The 22,263-nt window shown below is 39.9% G+C and overlaps 1 protein-coding gene across 1 annotated transcript; it reads left to right on the forward strand.

Annotated features, from left to right (window-relative positions):
• Positions 1 to 18,279: 18,279 nt before the first annotated feature.
• LOC127078719 (uncharacterized) lies at positions 18,280 to 18,890 on the forward strand. The gene is made up of 2 exons (XM_051019152.1): positions 18,280 to 18,781; positions 18,883 to 18,890. Exons 1-2 carry the CDS (start codon positions 18,280 to 18,282, stop codon positions 18,888 to 18,890), a joined length of 510 nt encoding a protein of 169 aa, XP_050875109.1.
• The last annotated feature ends 3,373 nt before the right edge of the window (positions 18,891 to 22,263 follow it).

The raw sequence follows: 22,263 nt of genomic DNA on the forward strand, positions 1-22,263 counted from the left end.
GTGATATAACACGGATGAACTCAGATCGCAGTTATTCGCTTATTCCCTAACTTTTGCGTGGACCGCCCTTTTGGATTTTCAATCCACCGGGATACCCTTTTTTGCCTGAGCCGCCCTTTCGGGTTTTTGACTCACCGGGTGTACATTTTTTTATTTTTATATCCCTAATTTTTTCCCGAACCTCTTCATTCTTCTTTTTGGTTCGTCGGGATGCCCCTTTTTTGCCTGGACTATTCTTTTTACTGTCCATCGGGTCTATTTTATGCGAAGTATTTTTTAACTGCGTCTGAGTTGACAGGGGACGGGAAGTCTTCACCATCCATGGTTGTTAGCATCAGAGCTCCGCCAGAGAAAACTCTTTTAACCACGTATGGACCCTCGTTGTTCGGTGTCCATTTGCCCCTGTGATCTGTGTTGGGAGAAAGAATTCTTTTGAGTACCAATTCACCGACTCGATACTCCCGAGGGCGCACTTTCTGATCAAACGCTCTCTTCGTCCGTCTCTGATATAGCTGGCCATGGCATATAGCTGCTAGTCTCTTTTCCTCAACTAGACTTAGCTGATTGTATCGAGAACGGACCCATTCTGCTTCGTCCGGCTTCATTGTTGGTGCAGGGAAAAGTTATTCTGGCACAAAATGGCATATGAACCCCCTCCGGTGTGATCAACACTGCACCAACTCCGCGACCATTTATGTTGACCGCCCCATCAAACATCATAATCCATTTGGATTCAGGGTTAGGCCCCTCCTCCGGGAGTGGTTCCTCGCAATCTTTCGATTTAAGAAACATGATGTCCTCATCAGGAAAGTCGAACCTCATAGGTTGGTAATCATCAATTGGTTGCGCGGCAAGATAGTCTGACAAGAAACTTCCTTTGATGGCTTTTTGTGAAGTGTATTGGATTTCATACTCTGTCAGCATCATTTGCCACCTAGCAACCCTGCTGGCTTTTCAAAAATATACTTGACTTGATCCATCTTTGATATCAATAGAGTCGTGTGAGTCAACATATATTGTCTTAGTCGGCGAGCAGCCCATGCCAAAGCGCGGCAAGTTTTCTCGAGCAGTGAGTATCTTTGTTCACAGTCGGTAAACTTTTTGCTAAGGTAGTATATTGCATGCTCTTTTCGACCTGACTCGTCATGCTGACCGAGCACACAACCCATTGACCTTTCTAACACAGTCAAGTACATGATCAACGGTCTTTTCCTCTCGGCCTGTAGACTGGCCCCGATCTTGACCTCTTTCTTGTCGTCTTCGGTACCAATGTTGATGGTCTCAACCACCTCCTGATAAGGTGTGATAGCTCGGTCCTCCTATTTCAACAACCTGGCTAACTCCTCAGGCAATTCACAATCTTCCTCAACCCCTTCTTCGGCTTGATAGATAGGATTGTTGAAGTCATACTTGGCCATAGCAGTGTCGTTAGCAATGAGATCCGGGTGATCAGTTTTACGAGGTGATTTTTGGAAAGAAAAACGAAAAAGAAACATGAAAAAGAAACATTGCCGTTTTTGTAAAAGTTAAAATAATTGAAAGAAAGAGAACACAAAATTGTTTGCAAAGGCTGTCCTTTATTGATGATGAAAATAATTGCGAAATGTAACTAAATGGATGGCCCTAAAGATGAGTCATTACACCTTGGTCAAAGTGTAAGACTTTGTTATGCATGTGATAAAACGAAAACAATAAAAATTACTCCATCAGTAGAGTAAACCGGATGACTTTTTCAGACGACCAATTGTCGAGCTTTTCTCCTGGGACACACAGGTGAATCCATCTATCTAAGTCACAGTCGCTGTCAGCCTTGTCTTCATCTGCAGCATTGACGGTGTGGGGAGAAACCAAACCCCCGCTGGAGGAAGTACCGACTTTATTCTTCTAAGACCCCGGAGTATACCCCAATCCAAACTTGTCTTCTTTTATGATTGGCTCCACAAATTTTCCCCAGCCTTGGGCATTACCAGCCTTAACCACTTCAATAGCTTGCTTGTATGAAGAGATAGAAGTCCCGACCTTCTCAGACTCAGGTGAAAAGACAGTTTCGGGCGCGACCTTACTTATGTTTATGGCTTCGAAGCCTTGACACAACATCTCATGCATCTCGCCATCCATCTCCACATACCTAAATGTAGACAGGTGGCTAACAAAAATATCCTCTTCACCACAGACGGTGACGATCTGACCTTTTAGTCCATATTTGAGCTTCTGGTGGAGAGTAGAAGTAACAGCACCTGCAGCATGAATCCAGGGTCGACCTAGCAAACAACTATAGGCAGGCTGGATATCACATAAAAGGTACTCTTGAATACCTGCGGTCCAATCTTAACTGGCAATTCAACTTCGCCACAAACAGCTCGCTTAGAGCCATCAAAAGCCCTTACAACTAAATTACTCGGCCTCAGGGTGGCGTCATCGCAATCCAACTTCGTTAAGGCTTTCTTTGGGAGAACATTCAGAGAAGAACCTGTATCAACCAAAACATGGGAAAGCACCGTCCCTTTGCATTCCATTGTGATATGCAAGGCTTTGTTGTGATTCCTGCCCTTAGATGTTAGGTCATAATCGGTGAAACCTAGCGCATGGCTAGTGTGTACATTTGAAACTACCGACTCCAGCTGGTCAACAGTTATCTCTAGGGGAACATAAGCCATATTCAGTACTTTCAAAAAGGCTGCTCTGTGTGCCTCAGAGCAGATCAATAGTGAGAGAATGGAGATCTTTGAGGGTGTCTGATTTAGCTGGTCGACTACCTTGTAGTCACTTTTCTTGATAATCCTCATAAAATCATCCACTTCCTTCTCGAATGCGGTCTTAGGAGGAGCTTCCTCGGTAGTAACCTCTTCGGTGGATACCTGTTTTCCTTTAGCCTTGGCAGCTGTCTCAACTTCAGCATTCGTGCGCAATGTTGATGGTGCAAATAGGCGTCCACTGCGAGTGAAGCCACCAATTCCTCCAACATTGTCTACAACAGAGCTACCAATGTCAATGTCTTCTTCGTTAACTTTCTGCCCCTAGCAGTAGATATCAGCCCCATAGTGCCACGGGATAGCACTGTCTTTCTCATACGGAACAGGTCCTGGTACTGTGATGGTGACCGAACCAATCAAAGTCGGTTGAGGGTTGTCAGAGTAAATTGGTGCTGGATTATCTGGGAAATATATTGTTGTCGGAGCGGGTCTCTCGGGAACATATATTTCTTCAGGAGTGAAATAAATCGTCACTGTCGACACATCATTCTTCACTGGACGGGTCTGATCGAACTGAAGACAACCTTCATCTATCAATTGCTGAATACCTCTTCTCAAACTGTCACATCCGTTCTCGGCAGCTTGACAATTTCTGCACTCTTCCCCACAACCCGGGAAAATCTGTCATTTCAAGAGTCGGTCTTTAACCACCGATAGTGAAGTCTTCACTTTAGTCACATCAGAAACCAAATTCAAAGTTTCCCCACTATCAACAACATTAATCCTCTGCCCGCCGTGAGCTGGCATCGGGTTTTGGATAACATTAGGCACCGGAAAAAAATTGATGGCCTGGGCATCTCTCAAATCTTGTACCTTTAGCTGGAAAGCCTTGCAATTATTTGTAGTATGGCCAGGTGCGTTGGAGTGAAAAGCACATCTGGCGTTGACATCATAACCTCTAGGCAGATTGTTGGGATCGACCGGTGGGGCCAGAGTTCTCAACGTAACCAGATTCATGTTAATCAGCTTGGGAAGTAATACAGAATAAGGCATTGGGATTGGCTCAATGACCCGGTCCGCCTGCCTTGGACGTTGTTGATAGGGTCTCTGCTGACCCGGATTACCTCCTTGTTGTTGATTGTTGTATCTGGGTTGATGTTGCGGATGATACTACGGTTGAGGAACAGGTGTTGGAATAGTGACTTCGGGCACTTGATCTTGATAATAATTAGGGCGTCCTCTGCCCATGCCTCTGCCGGGATATACAACGCTCGTCTCACCTTCTCTTCTTTGCTGACCATTACCAGCAAACGGTTTCTTGGGAACTGATGAGTTGGAAGCACTGTTGTCTTGAATTCGGCCCATCTTCAACAGACTCTTGATCCTTTCTCCAACAATCACTATCTTTTCAAAGCTGATTGACGGGCAAGCAGCCAATCTCTCGATATAATTGCCGTGAAGAGTGTTCATGAACATGTCTGCCATCTCCCTTTCGGACATAGGGGGTTGGACGGATGCAGCAATCTGTCTCCAACGCTGAGCATATTCTCTAAAGGTTTCCTTGGTAGTCTGAGACATTCCTTGCAACAAGGTCCGATTTGGAGCCATGTCCAAGTTGTATTGATATTGCTTGACAAAAGCCTCTGCCAAGTCTTTCCAGCTCTTGATGGTAGTACGAGACAAATGAGAATACCATTCACGAGAAGCTCCAGTTAAGATTGGAGATGAGTGCGTGGGCAAGAAGCCCCGTTGTATTTCTCAAAAGTAGGGGATTTGAACTTGTGAGGGATCCTTACTCCCTGAACCAGACCAAGATTGGTGACATCAAAACCTAAGGAATTTTGAGACTCCAAAGATTTGAGCTTTTCAGCAAGCTCGTCCATACGGCGTGTGGTCTCGAGGGCCTCGCCGTGCAAAGAAAATTGATCATACTGACAATCTTCAGTAACGGGGCGCCCGTTAATCCGAATCCCTTGATTCACATTGTACCTTCCGCCAATACCATTCCCAACATTTCCCGTGTTGCCAACATTACCGGGGTTTCCATCAACATTTGTGTTACCCGCATTTCCAGTGTTCACAGGGTTATCAGCGTTCCCAGGGTCACCAGGGTTCCCCTCAGCACTTGGTATTTCCACCTCTGGATCGGGCCTCGGTTGCTCAACCAATTCCTTCAGCTTCGCCTGGCCTTCTGCCATACCAGTCATCAATGTCATGAACTGATCCATCCTTTCACGCATATTAGCCAGTTCTTTATGTATCTGGTCCATTGCTAGTCGTGGACGGTTTTCCTTTGTCGGGTACTTGTGAACTCGCTTAGGACCAATAACTGCCCGAAACAGGGAACAAACATTAGACACTGCGGTGACACCTGCAAAACAAACAAGGGTTAGCATGTATGGTATGCGATGCACTGCTTATTCGATTTTAAGGCCCCCCCTTAAAAACGGAATACCCTGCAAATGAATAAGCATGAGATGTTGGATGCAAATATGCATATGATGTTATGCAATGCAATGGCATGTCAATCAGGATTGCTGGATCCGCTTGAACATCTGTCAGGTTGCACTGCCTGGAGAGAAATTAAGAGGATCAAGCAAAGCACACCAAACAAAGGTCATGGGATGGATCATGTTATCCTTAATATCAACCATCCATTTTTGGTGGATTATGGTTTACACCTTATCAACACCCAAGTTTCATCGATATTAAGGATACCTGAACGGATCAACCATGAATCAAGGGTTTGTTGCAAGTCACGAGCATGGAGTTTAGGTTAAGAACCACCCAAAGGGAGTGTACTAAGGTTTAAACCTGCCAAACATGTTCTACAAAAGGTTCCCATAGTCATAATCCCATTATCGGAGGAACGACTACTCGTATTCCAAAAATATTCTCAAGAGAGACTCTTATGAGTGTAGTATTGCGTAACAATCGTATCAAATCTTACACTTGAACGACTTTCACACTACGTCCTACGAATAGGCCAAGATGGGTTTGGTAAACTAAGGTCCTTGGCTTCTAAGGTCTATATTGGAAAAAAAAATGTCTAACCACAACTTACTTGTGTGATATTATTGATCCCAACATGACCTCCACCAAGTGAATGGGCTTGCAAGTCAACTTGCTAAGGAATAACTCCACACAAGTCGACAAGACTATGTCATTCTCCTATCCTAAGTGCACTCGAGCTCGGGTATAGAACTCATCTCACAAACAGAACCAGCAGATATGGCAGTCATATGTACACAATGCAATAAAGCAGGTAAATGTTGAAAGATAAATAACTGTACAAAAGAATAAACACCCAATAAACAAACAACCTACAAAAGCTAGGAGGGATTCGCTTAGGGGAACCGGCTCCCCAGCAGAGTCGCCAGCTGTCGCAACCTAAAAAATGGAATGCGAAAAAAAACAATCGGCGAAGAAAGACAGGAGAGTCGCCACCGTGCGTTATTTATCCCAAAGGAGGGAAAGGAAACGCTCGAAGTAAACCTGGAAAAAGGAAAGGACAAGACAGGGTCTCGCAACCAAATCTTGGGTTCGGGAGTCGATTATGCGAAGGGAAGGTATTAGCACCCCTACGCATCCATAGTACTCTACGGGATCCACTTTTGTAGTTCTTGTCTAAAGCGTGTGGGTTTGTCTAATGTGTTATTTACTAAAAAAAAGGGGTCAAAAGAAAATGACTCGCGTGGATGTCGCATCCATTGCATACGTATCTCATCTGAATATGAGAATCAGAGTCTTCATAGCTCGGCTACCTAGGGGTTAAGGGTAATTGTGCTCGCTAAGACATCGCGTTTTATGCCTACGTATGTCATCTTGAATGAGAATCAGAGCAAGCCGTAGTTCGGCTAACTACGGGGTTATGGATTGGGTTTTGGAGGAACGACGTTACTAAGCAATCTACCGGATGCTCGACCTTTGGAGACTTACTCGCCTGTAGTAGAAGGAGTTAACATGTTCTATGGAGAAGAAAAATCAATGAATTGGTAGGGTTAGGTATGCTCATGCAAAAAGGCAGTCCTTGACGAAGGAACCTGTAAAAAAAAAAGAAACACAGAAAAACATTGCCTCCTATCGAGGTCTTCAAGCTAGGAAAGCAGTAAAATGCGGGAAAAATGTAAAAGTACCACGCGGATGAAGATCCGAGGTAACAACAATTAAAGGAAAAAGGAAACCCTGAGATCCTTCCAAGCTAACACCATCAAAGAAAGTGAGTCAGTACAGGTAATCGGAATAAACCTCCAAGTGGTATCCCACAAATAAAGTGGAACACCAGGCAAGCTATCCCTGCAAAAGTCATGTGAGCCTTCACAAAAACTCAACAAAAGGGTTAGTGAAACACGATAAGCATTTTTTTCATGGATAACAGTATGGTTTCAGAAACCTCAAACCATGTGGCATACATTTCAGAAATTAAACGATTAAGCATTCAAGACATTATTTATACATTCATACATAATTATGAACCCGTGGGCAAAAACCTAATGAAATTCATCCATCATACCTCAAACATTCAGAGTATTCAACTTCAAAGCACAAAGGTAATGAGAGTAAGGGCAAACCTGATTGGAGAGCTTGATTGAAATTGAGTTGCACCCGTGAGGTTTACAAAACAATCTTTAGGGTTTATGTGAGGCAGAGGTGATTCTGTGCAGTTGAGTTCCCTTCAGGGTTTGGAGGCTGCTATGAGTTTTCTGTCAGGTTTCTCTCCAGGTTTTGTCCAGGGTTTTGTTCCAAGGAAACCTCAGAGTATTTTGCTTCTCTTCCTTTTTCTGTCTGTTCTCCCTCTTTTATAACCTGATTTTCATGGCTTTGTTGGCTCAAATAAGAGAGGTCCAAGTCCAAGATTTTTCTATTATATTTTATTTATTTATTTATTCATTTATTTATTTAATTTTTTTTTTCGTTTTCCGTTTTCTTTTTCGTTTTTTTTTTCGTTTTTTTTTTTAATTTTAAAATAAAGTTTCTTGGATCTGATTCTGATTGACATGATGAAATGCAATATGAAATGTTAAATGACCTAAAAATGAATGCATGAATAAGGAGGGCAAATTTTGGGGTGTTACACTATCCAAGACACGAAAATGTCATGTGATTTGATAAATCCTTCTGTGATAATAATTATGTGTATAATTATCCTTTTTCCCTAATGTTTATATTGAACACAAGGAATAGACTGTGTCATCCTTGTCCAGTTCAATATTGGGCCCATAAACATTTATCCTGTTACGTAGGATGGGCAAATTCCATCTAGGTCACTCATGTCCCTTAGCATGCTTCGTGGAGTACCCATCAACTGTCTTTATGGTTATCCAGTTACGGACAACGTTTGATCAGCAATAAAGCACTCGACTCTACATCTAGGGTCCATAGTGGTTTCAGGTCGAAGAGTGGTATACACCATTATCACCATGAGAATAACTTATGACACTTACATAATTTTCTATGTAGTATTCTCATAGCGGGTCAATCCGGTATAAATATTACTCTTAATATTCATACCTATGTTTAAGACTTGATAACTCCTTATCCATGATCCATGAGATGTGACCATCAGTCTATATACATAATAGTCTTCATGCTTTAATGTTATCCCATTTCACAATAAATCTTGACTACGGATACTTTAAGAATAGTGTCCTTATGTTTAATGTGATCTCATGATTAAGTCATACTTGATACATTAAACGGACTAACTATTATAGGGACTTTATTAAACAAACATAATAAAGAAAAAGCCTTTATTATTAATAAATAATTCAATACAAGTACCAAAAGTATTGGCCTCTAGGGCTTACACCAACAATCTCCCACTAGCACTAGAGCCAATCAGGCATACCCCTAATGCCCATAGATCTAGTATGGCCATCATGCTTCTGCTGCGCAAGAGGCTTTGTCAGTGGGTCAGTAATATTGTCAAGTGTAGGTACTCTACATATTTTCACATCTCCTCTATCTATTATCTCTCGAATGAGGTGATAATGCCTAAGTATGTGTTTGGATCGTTGGTGAGATCTAGGCTCCTTAGCTTGTGCGATAGCACCATTGTTATCACAATAGAGACCAATGGGATCCACAATGCTAGGAACTATGTCAAGTTCACTAATGAACTTTTTGATCCAAACAACTTCCTTTTCTGCACTTGAGGCAGCAATATACTCGGCCTCGGTTGTAGAATTAGCGACTGTATCTTGCTTTGAACTTTTCCAGCTCACAGCTCCACTGTTTAAGCAAAACACGTAACCAGATTGCGATCTAAAGTCATCCTTATCTGTTTGGACGCTGGCATCGGTGTATCCCATTACAGCCAACTCTTCCTGACCTCCATATATCAAGAATGAGTCCTTAGTCCTTCTCAAGTACTTAAGGATATTCTTTACAGCTACCCAATGGGCATCACTAGGATTAGATTGGTACCTACTCGTTGCACTTAAAGCATACGAGACATCTGGTCGAGTACATAACATGGCATACATAATAGATCCTATTGCAGATGCATATGGAATCTTATTCATGCGATCCCTTTCTTCCTTAGTTGAAGGGGATTGTGTTTTTGACAGACACGGGCCATGTTGCATAGGTATGAATCCTTTCTTGGAATCACGCATGTTAAAGCGTCTCAGCACTTTGTCTATGTACGTACTCTAACTTAGGCCAAGCAGTTTTTGTGATCTATCTCTATAGATTCTGATTCCTAATATATAGGCTGCTTCACCTAGGTCCTTCATAGAAAAGCATTTCCCCAACCAAGACTTTACTTGTTGCAGGGTAGGGACATCGTTTCCAATGAGTAATATCTCATCTACATATAATACCAGGAACACGATCATGCTCCCACTAACCTTCTTGTAGACACAAGGCTCATCTTCGTTCTTGATGAATCCATATTGTTTTACTGTTTCATCAAAACGAATATTCCAGCTTCTCGAAGCTTGCTTCAATCCATAGATTGACCTTTGTAACTTACATATCTTTTGGGCTTCTTCTGGTATGTCAAATCCTTCAGGTTGTGTCATGTACACATCCTCAAGAAGATTCCCATTAAGGAAAGCAGTTTTGACATCCATCTTCCATATTTCATAATCATGATATGCAACGATAGCAAGTAAAATCCGAACAGATTTAAGCATTGCAACTGGTGAAAAGGTTTCATCATAGTCAACCCCATGAATTTGTTTATATCCTTTTGCAACCAGTCTTGCCTTATACGTATGTACCTTACCATCCATGTCAATCTCCTTTTTGAAGACCCACTTGCTTCCTATAGGGTTAACTCCTACAGGAGGCTCTACCAAGGTCCAAACTTGGTTTGTGTACATGGGATCCATTTCAGATTTCATGGCTTCTAACCACTTCTCAGACTCGGGACCAGTTATGGCCCTTTGGTAGGTCACAGGCTCATCTTGATCCATGAGTAATACATCACCTTAATCAGTTATGAGATATCCATATCTCTCAAGTATGTGACGTATCCTGCTTGACCTACGTTGGTCTTGTTCTACTTGAGTAGGTTGCTCTTCCACAACTACTTGTGTTTCCTGCTCTAATTCCTCCATAGGTGTATCGATGCTTTGTGATTCTTGAATTTCTTCAAGCTCTTCTTTCCTCCCACTGATTCCTTTGGAAATAAAATCCTTTTCTAGGAAAACTCCAGTTCGAGCGACAAACACTTTGCCTTCAGAAGGATTGTAGAAGTAATACCCTCTTGTTTCTTTAGGATACCCCACAAATAAGCATTTGTCAGATTTGGGCTCAAGCTTAGTTGAAATTTGTCGTTTCACATAAACTTCACAACCCCAAATCTTCATGTAAGACATATGTGGTTTCTTACCACTCCATATCTCATATGGTGTCTTCTCAACCTTTTTGGATGGAACACGGTTAAGTGTGTAAGCTGCTGTCAATAGTGCATGTCCCCAAAAGGAGTTTGGAAGATCGGCGTGACTCATCATGGATCGGACCATGCCTAACAGGGTTCGATTTCTTCTCTCAGATACACCATTCCATTGGGGTGGTCCAGGAGGAGTAAGTTGGGATAGGATCCCACACTCTTTTTAGATGGTCATCAAACTCTAGGCTTAAATATTCACCACCTCGATCTGATCGAAGAGTTTTAATATTCTTACCTAGTTGGTTTTGTACTTCATTCTTGAATTCCTAGAACTTTTCAAAGGACTCCGATTTGAGTTTCATTAGATACACATAACCATATCTATTAAAATCATCAGTGAATGTGATGAAGTACTGAAAACCTCCTTTGGCTGGTATGTTCAGTGGTCCACTTACATCAGTATGTATGAGGGCCAAAATATCATCAGCTCTTTCATCTTTTCCTGTGAATGGAGATTTTGTCATCTTCCAAGTACTTTGGGCAGTTTCTCTTCCAGTGTCCACTCTTACCACAATGGAAGCAGGTGCCTGCCTTTGTTATGCCTCCACTAGGCTTCAAAGCAGCAACAGTGGGTCTGGGTTTGGCAACTTCCTTGCCCTTCCCTTTATCACCCTGTTTGGGGTGCCTTTTGTTCTGTCTCTTTCCATTTCTGATCATCATAATGGACTTCCCCTTTGACTTCAGATTCTGCTCAACAGTTCTTAACATGGCTAGCAGTTCAGGAAGAGATTTGTCCATATCATTCATATTGAAATTTAGGAAAAATTGACTGAATCTATTTGGCAATGATTGCAAGATCAAATCAGTCGCAAGTTCTTTTCCGAGGGGAAAACCGAATCTCTCAAGGTTTTCCACATAACCAATCATCTTGAGCACATGGGGACCTACAGGGGCTCCCTCAGCTAACTTGCCTTGAAAAAGGGCTTTTGAAACTTCAAACCTCTCATGCCTTGCTTGCTCTTGATAGAGAATCTTCAGGTGTTCGATCATATCGAATGCTGCCATGTTCTCATGTTACTTTTGCAATTCTGAGTTCATGGTAGCTAGCATGAGACAAGCAGTTTCATTGACATCATCGACATGCTTCTTATAAGCATCTCTTTCTGCCTTAGGTGCAGAACTAGGAGGTTCCTTTTCAGGAACAGGTGTCTCTAAGACATACAGCTTTCTATTATGTTTGAGGACAATCTTCTTGTTTCGGTGCCAATCCAGAAATTTGTCCCAGACAATTTATCTTTGTCAAGGATTGATCACAAAATGTTTGTTAGAGGTGTTTGTTGAGATTAATGAAAATATAAGTATCAATGACATATTTAATTAGGCCTTTAATTAAATATGCTCCCACTATTTTACTCAAAACAAATGACCCTCATCATTTGATTCGGAAAATCCTGTTGGAAGATTTTCTAGTGGGTCGAGATCCATATTTCACTTCGTTCTAAGTCCACGTAGGCGGATTACACAAAACTAGGTTATTTAGGTAGGAACTCCTTCCAATTGTATCTCATACAACTCTCAAAAATTTCAGTATGGTGAATAACTCCTTATTCCATTCCATCATATGGATCATTCCCAACTCTTGCTTCTAAACATATATAACATTATTATAATTAAGTTTGACCCATCGTTTTAGCAGTTGGATATTACAATTATCCCATCGCATCTTACTAATATAGAACATGCACCTCGCGTAGGCGAAACCTACATTATTCGATACCAGTCTTGATGAGTGCTAAAACTTGGAAAGCAAACACATATAATATTATTATAATTAATTTAGTTAAGTTTGACCCATTGTCTTAACAATTGGATATTACAATTATCCCATCGCACCTTACTAATATAGAACATGCACCTCGCGTAGGCGAAACCTACATTTTCCGATACTAGTCTTGATGAGTGTTAAAACTTGGAAAACATAAACTTAATATTTAATTTGAGGGAATTATAATTATTCTGATCTCACCGACTTATTTATCATATAAATCGTCTCTCACATGCATCAACATACATTCACATGCATCAACATACATATATAATGAAACATTTATGGCCCCTAGCGCAATTGTTCTCCCAAGCCAATGAGAGAACCTAAGCTAACCTAGTAATGATCTAAGCTTCTCCAAGCAAGATCTTCAAGGTTGTCCTCCTTTGGCACTGACTTCTTTGCTTTCTTCATAACATTACATTACATAAAGAAACTCGTTTTACATACGAGGGAGTGAGATGAGAAAAGAAGTTACATTGAGAGATTAAAAGAGAGGCACGACACGCAGGTCGTATTTTAAAACCCAAAACAAAATAAAGGAAAACTAAGGCCATAACCGATCACCACAAGACAATAATAATAAACACATAATTATTATTATTAATTTTATTCTCTTTTAATTAATTAAAACCAAATTAAATTTCGACGACCGATCACACTACGCAGAGTTAGCCGAACGGGTGTTTTCTGTCTTGCGTTAACCGATTAACACTGTTGAAAAACTGTTAGAAAATTGTATTCCGTCTTGCATTAACCGGTTAACCAAATACGTTAACCGGTTAACACTGTTTGAAAATCTGTTAGAAAGCAGTATTCCGTCTTGTGTTAACCGGTTAACCATATACGTTAACTGGTTAACACTGTTTGAAAATCTGTTAGAAAGCACAACTCTTGTGCAGCCACAACCCCAATCGCATAACTCTTTGACAACACAACCCTTGTGCCGTCACTAACCCTAATGCACCAATTTCAGACCGTCAAACACATCTCGATTGTTGATTCAATATGATTGATCAACACATCATTGCTTCACCATACTAATGTCGGATCAAGAAACAAACGGCCATTGATCGCTCAGAGGAAAACAACCGTTAAGTATTTGAATGAATGAAACAGGAACAGTATATCATATATACCTTATTTTGCATCAGGATTACTTATATCATATATAAAACTTGATCGATCTCGATTTAATTACTCGTTTATTCTTTGATTCATTCAGTCTTTAATTGTATTATTACAGAAAAAAATAGTTATCAGATTCATGGTTTCGTAAGTGGCTCTGATACCACTGAAGGAGAATGGCGATCCAAAACGCAACGGAATTTAAAATTTTCTCCTTTAATGATCCTTACGAATGAGCATGATCAGTGATAGATTGGTTACCTCTTGTGGCGATCACAAACGTTGAACGATGACAACGTCTCAACTCTGTCCACACGAACGGATTCCTTCAATCTCAGTGCTAGCTGCTATGAATGAAGGCTTTGAGTGAGCGAGAGAGAGAGAAACGAAATTTGCAAGAGTGAAAATGCTTCTACCCAAGGGTTCTATTTATAGAACCATTTGTGTGGGCTGCAAGCTAAAAAGCCCACTTAAGTGTATATGGCCCATATCTTATAATATGCCAAAAACACTTAAGCTCGTGGTACCTTACCATATTTTGTATTCTTCTTAAGTACATCGTACCTTACGATGTTCTATAATTCACTTAAGGGCACCGTACATTATGGTATTCCTTAATTACTCTATCTCTCATCAATCCGTCCTTTGTGTGTGACCCTATAGGTTTTCGCGGCATTGGTAATTATATTAAATCACGTATTTAACATAATAAACATTAAGCGGTATCTAGCAACACATCACTGCTACCCAAGACACAAAAATGTCATGTGATATGACAAATCCTTCTGTGATAATAATTATGTGTATAATTACCCTTATGTCTATATTAGACACAAGGTATAGACCGTGTCATTCTGTTCCAGTTCAATATTGGGCCCATAGACATTTATCCTGTTACGCAGGATGGGCAAATTCCATCTAGGTCACTCATGTCCCTTAGCATGCTTCGTGGAGTACCCATCAACTGTCTTTATGGTTATCCAGTTATGGACAATGTTTGATCAGCAATAAAGCACTTGACCCTACATCTGGGGTCCATAGTGGTTTCAGGTCGAAGAGTGGTATACACCATTATCACCATGAGAATAACTTATGACACTTTGCATAACTTTCTATATAGTATTCTCATAGCGGGTCAATCCGGTATAAATATTACCCTTAATATTCATACCTATGTTTAAGACTTGATAACTCCTTATCCGTGATCCATGAGATGTGACCATCAGTCTATATACATAATAGTCTTCATGCTTTAATGTTATCCCATTTCACAATAAAGCTTGACTACAAATACTTTAAGAATAGTGTCCTTATGTTTAATGTGATCTCATGATTAAGTCATACTTGATACATTAAACGGACTAGTTATTCTATGGACTTTATTAAACAAACATAGTAAAGAAAAAGCCTTTTATTATTAATAAATAATTCAATACAAGTACCAAAAGTATTGGCCTCTAGGGCTTACACCAACACCTTCCATTTCCAGTTTTGGTTAACAAGTGTCGTATTTATGATGAAGACAGTCGTGCAAGATCTACTTATTACAAAAGTTCCAGTGATAAGAGGAATGGTAATCAGCATCGCATCAAACCTTATTTTGTTCCAGATGGTAAGGGCAAATAGAAATTTCAGCAGAAGAATGGAAATAACAATGGGAAGAGTCAGTGTGGAGGATGTGCTCCTAATCTGATCAGGTGCTTCAAATGTGGTGTAATTGGTCATCGTGCTTCAGAGTGTACTGTTGTGACATGCTACAAATATGGGAAAGTTTGACATAAGGCTAATGAGTGCAAGAGTACTGGAGTTGTTTATTACAATTATGGTGAAACTGATCATATCAGCACCAACTATCAGAAACGTAAGAAGACTTAGGAGGTCAAATCTGGAGGCAAAGTCTTTACTCTCAGTGGAAGGGATGTTTCAAGGACTGATAATCTCATTCGAGGTACATGTTTTATTAACGGTGTTCCTTTAATCGCTATTATTAACACTGGTGCTACCCATTCTTTTATATCTGCTGATTGTGTGAAAAGAATAAATCATGTGGTATCTTCTATGAATGGTAATATGGTTATTGACATTCCAACTAAGAAGTCGGTAACTACTTCTTTGGTTTGTTTGCAATGCCATTTGACGATTTATGGTAAGAACTTTGATGTTGACTTAGTTTGCTTAACGCTAAGTCATCTTGATGTTATTTTGGGAATGAATTGGTTGGAATTCAACCGTAGTCATATCAACTGCTATGACAAGACTATGTTGTTTTCTGAGTATGTGGAAGAGGAAGTTTCCAAGTTCATATCTGCTAATCAATTGGAAGAGCTAATGAAAGATGAAGCCTAAGTATTCACGATGTTTGCATCTTTAAAGTTAGAGAATATAGCAATAATTGATGAGCTACACGTAGTGTGTCAATTTCCAGATGTATTTCCAAACGATATTATTGATCTTCCACCATAGAGAGAAGTTGAATTCAACATTGAGTTAATACCCGGTACTAGACCTATATCTATGGCGTCGTACAGAATGTCTCCAGCAGAGTTGGGCGAGTTGAAGAAGCAATTAGAAGACCTACTTGAGAAGAAGTTTATCAGACCAAGTGTGTCACCTTGGGGGGCTCCCATGTTATTAGTGAAAAAGAAGGATGGTAGTATGAGATTTTGTATGGATTACCGTCAGCTCAACAAGGTTACTATAAAGAATAAATATCCTATTCCCAGAATTGATGATCTTATGGACCAACTGGTTGGAGCGTGTGTATTCAGCAAGATAGACTTGAGATCGGGGTACCATCAGATTAGAGTGAAGAATGAAGATATTGCCAAGACTGCTTTTAGAACTCGGTACGGTCATTATGAGTACTTGGTAATGTCGTTTGGATTTTCTAATGCACCTGGTGTATTCATGGAGTATATGAATAGGACATTTCGACCCTATTTGGATAAGTTTGTTGTGGTTTTCATTGATGACATATTTATCTATTCCAAATGAGATAAAGAGCATGCAGAACACCTCCGTATTGTGCTTCACGTTTTAAAAGAGAAGAAATTATATGCTAAGCTATCTAAATATGAGTTTTGGTTGCGTGAAATTAGTTTTTTGAGGCATGTAATTTCTAGTGGTGGTATAACGGTGGATCCTTCGAAGGTAGATGAAGTGTTACAATGGGAATCCCCGAAGACAGTTACTGAGATCAGAAGTTTCCTTGGACTAGCTGGTTACTATCAAAGGTTTATTGAGGGTTTCTCAAAATTGGCCTTACCTTTAACTCAGTTGACTCGAAAGAGTCAAGCTTTCGTATGGGATCTACAATGTGAAGAGAGCTTCCAAGCATTGAAAAAGAAGTTGACAACTGCACCAGTTTTGATTCTACCAAATCCAACTGAACCTTTTGTTGTGTATTGCGATGCATCTAAGATGGGTTTAGGTAGAGTACTTATGTAGAATAGATAGGTGGTTGCCTATGCTTCTCGACAATTGAAGGTGCATGAAAGGAACTATCCTACTCACGACTTAGAATTGGATGCAGTAATATTTGTTCTTAAGATTTGGAGACATTATCTTTATTGTTCCAGATTTGAAGTATTTAGCGACCATAAGAGTTTGAAATATCTCTTCGATCAGAAGGAACTTAACATGAGACAGAGGAGATGGCTAGAGTTTTTGAAGGACTGTGACTTTTGTTTGAATTATCATCCTGGTAAAGCCAATGTGGTAGCAGATGCTTTGTGTCGGAAGTCTTTGCACATGTCAGCTTTGATGGTTAGGGAGTTGGATTTGATTGAACAATTCAGAGACTTGAGTTTAGTATGTGAGGTGACTCCAGATAGTGTGCTGTTGGGTATGTTGAAGTTAACTAGTAGTTTTCTTGATGAGATTAGAGAGAAGCATAGATTGGATGTGACATTGGTTGATCGTTTAGCATTAGTTGGACAAAGTAATGATGAAGACTTTCGAATTGATGGAGATGGAATTCTAAAGTTTCGACACAGAGTTTGTATACCTGATATACCGGAACTTAAGAAAATGATTTTAGAAGAGAGTCATCAGAGCAGTTTGAGCATTCATCCTGGAGCTACCAAAATGTATCAGGATCTAAAGAAAATGTTCTGGTGGCCAGGAATGAAGAAGGAAATTGCACAGTTTGTTTATTCTTGTTTGATTTGTCAGAAGTCTAAGGTGGAGCATCAAAAGCCATCTGGACTAATGCATCCATTAGGGATTCTTGAATGGAAGTGGGATAACATCTCAATGGACTTTTTGACTGGTTTTCCAAATACCCAGAAGGGAAGTGATACTATTTGGGTGATTATTGACATGTTGACTAAATCGGCTCACTTCATACCGATTAAGATTAGTTTCTCATTACAAAGGTTGGTTAAGATCTATATTGATAATATTATGAAGTTGCATGGATCCCCTCGTGTATAGTTTCCGATAGAGACCCGAGGTTTACATCCATATTTTAGGGGAGTTTACAGGAAGCTTTGGGTACTAAGTTGAGGTTGAGTTCTGCTTATTACCCTCAGACAGATGGACAAACTGAGAGCACCATTTAGTCTCTTAAGGACTTATTGAGGGCATGTGTTTTGGAACGAGGAGGTGTGTGGGACATCTATCTACCATTGATCGAGTTTACATATAATAACAACTATCATTCTAGCATTGGTATGGTCACATTTGAGGCGTTATATGGCTGAAGGTGTAGGACTCCTCTATGTTGGTAAGAATCTGGAGAAAGTGTTGTACTCGGACCTGAAATCGTTCAACAGACTACCGAGAAAGTCAAAATGATTCAAGAGAAGATGAAGGCTTCACAGAGCAGGCAAAAGAGCTATCATGATAAACGAAGGAAGGATCTGGAGTTCCAAGAAGGTGATCATGTTTTTCTAAGAGTCACTCCTGTGACCGGTGTGGGTCGTGCTCTGAAGTCTAAGAAGCTAACTCCTCGCTTCATTGGACCCTATCAGATTACCCAAAAGATTGGAGTTGTTGCTTACCGTGTGGCACTACCCCCATCTCTTTCGAATCTGCTTGATATGTTCCATGTGTCACAACTTCGGAAGTATATTCATGATCCATCTCACATGATACAAATGGATGACGTACAAGTTCGGGATAATCTGACGGTTGAAGTTTCACCTATTCGGATTGAGGATAGAGAAGTGAAGCAACTACGCGGTAAAGAAATTGTTCTTGTGAAGGTTGTTTGGGGAGGACCTGCTGGAGGTAACATGACTTGGGATCTGGAGAGTCGGATGAAGGAATCCTATCCTGAGCTAGTTTCGTCAGGTAGTTTTCGAGGGCAAAAATCCTTTTTAGCGGGGGAGAGTTATAACACCCCTAATTTATTTTAATATTATATTATCATATATATTATTAAAATGATGCAGTGTGTTAGTTACTTAGTTATTGTGATATTTTTGATGATTTTTGAAGTTGTAAGATTATTTTAGTAATTTTATAGTTAAGGGAATTATATATTTGGTGAGTGGAGAAATGAAATTAGGCTTTTAATTTAATTAATTAGAAATAATAAAATTGTATGTTATAATTGAAATTCTGGTGTAGTCAGAGTTTAGATGTTCTACTCCAAGTAATGACATCTGATCTAACATTGTTACTAATACAGCAAGACAGTTATACAACTTAAAACCAAGTACTGATATGCACACATTCACAGATGTCACGACATCTGCTACTATATCACCATAGAATGGAAGAACACCCAGTTATGTCCATCTGGTACAAAGACATATCAGAGACCAAACATAGCACTTACTTTTGTTGAGCCTGCACAGTTATCAGCATGATGTCTCAACATTGATTTGAACATCACCTGTTACAGCATTACCGGTTGACATTATTTTATAACAGACAGAATTATAAAGTGCAGAAGGTAAAAACACAAGTAATTGTTAACCCAGTTCGGTGTCACACACACCTACGTCTGGGGGCATACCAAGCCAGGAAGAAGATCCACTATCAGCAGTATTAATTCAGAGTTAAACTCCCCCGTTTATAACTCTTCACTTAATCCCTACTCAATGCAATCTATACCTAGGAACTCCTAGATAGAAACCTCCAGTTTCCATTCCTATCACTACAATTACAATGTAATGCTAAACAACTTGAACTTGCTTCACAGCTTCGTTCAAGACCATAACAACTCTTGCCTACAGGCTTTGAGTTACAAATACTCTCACCTTTGAACACTGAGAAACACATTGTAACCTTCCCACAGGTTGGGAGGTTTACCTCACACACACCCCTAAATTTTCATTCTATGAGGCTTACATAAACTAGGTTACAATATGTTATTTATAACCTAATCACCCAACTGGATTTGGGCCTTCAGAAATCGCAGCAAACTTCTTCTTTGCTATTACAAAACCAGCAGAAAGTTTCTGCTACAATCAAGGTCTTCAATCTTTTAGTTCCTAAAATATCTCCATATTTAGTTCCTAAAATATCTCCATATTTAGAAATTGTTTATTCTGATTGAGTCTTCAAGACCTCCACAATTAACGCCACACATAACAGAATTAACTAATTCAGTTTTATACACAGGCGCTCCTAAAATTAAGGTTAAGCAAGTTAACCTAATTTCCACATATTAGGGTACTAACAAATAGGCTATTTGTTAGGTTCCTTAATTGTAGCTCAGTTGTTAGTTTCCTGGATTTTCTCTCAGCTGTTGAATCCCTGAAGAATAGCCTGAGAAAAATGATGAAACAGAAAAACTAAACAACCTACAATATAGCATACGCTGTCATGAATGAATGTCACAATATTCAGTTTGACATCCAAATCAAGGACCATATGCTAAGTCTGTTTTTCCTGAAACCAGACTGTACAAATTTGCTGAACTGTACAGGACCAATCTGTCCATACCTCAGTGTCAGCATACATTAATAAATGTCAAGACATCCAATTTTACATTTACACAATTAGCCTTATGTCAGGTCTGTTATCCTCCTGAAGAACAGACTGAGATACATACTGAAGTGTAGCAGAAAACCACTCTGCCTATTGTTCAGTATATGCTGTCAATGATGAATGTCATAACATCCAGTTTGACATTCAGATAGTAGGCCTTATGCCAGGTCTGGTATTTCCTTGATAACCAGACTGAAAATAAATACTGAGTTCTAACAGAACACCAACTGTTCTATTCCTCAGTATCTGCTGACAGGGATGAACGTCATAACATCCAGTTTGACATTCAATAAATCCTGTATTAGCTAATCCTGCAGTATGTCATGACATCAGCCAAGACATCAGAGTACAACTAGATATTCTAACATACAATGCAGTCAAACAAACATCTCCACAACATGTCATGACATCAGTCAAGACATTAGAATCCAGCTAGTGTTTTACCATATAATGCAGCCAATCAAACATCTACAAACTCCCCCTTTGGCAAATTTTTGGCTAAAACTCTTTGGTCTCACAATAGAGTCCATAGCAGCAGAAAACACTTATCTAGCAGGAAATTAACCTAGCTAATACACTCAGAGTAGCAACACACTCACACAGATACAAAAGTTAAATAAAAACTTCTAACAACAGCACAACCTTTGGTTTAGAGGATCTTCAATATCTGTTCAAGCACATAGCAAAGAATCTGTTGTCTTGGGGTACAGGTGTTACTCCCCCTTTTTGTCAAAAATGTTGCCAAAGAAGCACTTAAAATCTTGATTTTACTTCAAAGCTTCAATCAAGAATACCCCCTCTTGATCTTGCTTTACAGCTTAGATCAAGGCACCACCCACTTGATCTTGCTTCACAGCTTTGATCAAGTAGACACACACTCTTGCTTCACAGCAGGTACACCCATATCAGATTCCATGACTTTGAGTCTGACATCTTGAACCACTCCTGCATGAACACTTTCTTGAACTCCAGTGGTAGCTTGACATCTAGCACCACTACAACCAAAATCACAAACAACAGTAGATGGTTACTCCCCCTGTACCACACAACTGTAACACACATGCTCATTCTAATATATCATAATGACACACCACATCCATATTTCCTTATGACTGTAAGTTTCAGAAGGAAATAACAATATTGTCCAAGGCAATGTCATGACATCCGATCAGACATTCTTCTGCTTGCTCAGCCTTGACACACACCACATCATCCCAATAACTAACAAGGTGCCATACCTTGTTATCTGAGAACACATAGACCACAAGCTTGATGATTACTTGCAGCGCAAAGACAGAACTCCTCCTGTCATGAACAACCAACTCTCCTCTTGAAACTTGGAGATCACACATGAACATATCCAACACCCCAAAGTTGGACCTTCACATACTTCCTAATTCAAAGAGAACCCAGACCACTTGATGAATGGAAAACATAAGATGCATCTTCATGTCTTCAAGAGCACACCCTCTGTTTAACCCTCTTGGCTGAACACATCCACACTCTGTGTCAATCTCTCTTCTAACCAGAACAGAAAACCACTTCACAAAATGTTCTAACATTAGTTAGGACATCCTTCACAACATAACAAAGAACACCATCTGATAATCTTCAGATATCACTGAGTCACCAGCTTGATCCAAGAGAACCCAGACATAAATTGGGACATATACATTCTCATCCCATTACAAGAGATAATCTTCCATAGATAGCTCAGAACTCCTACCACAAGTTCCAAGAGATGAATAGAAAACACCTCCTTTTGTCTTCAACTTACTACTTTTCTGCTCAAAAGTAATTTGTCTCAGACTTTCCTCAAGAATAATCAGCTTCCA

The sequence above is a fragment of the Lathyrus oleraceus genome, chromosome 5, assembly GCF_024323335.1.
Source record: "Lathyrus oleraceus cultivar Zhongwan6 chromosome 5, CAAS_Psat_ZW6_1.0, whole genome shotgun sequence".
Lineage (NCBI taxonomy): Eukaryota > Viridiplantae > Streptophyta > Magnoliopsida > Fabales > Fabaceae > Lathyrus > Lathyrus oleraceus.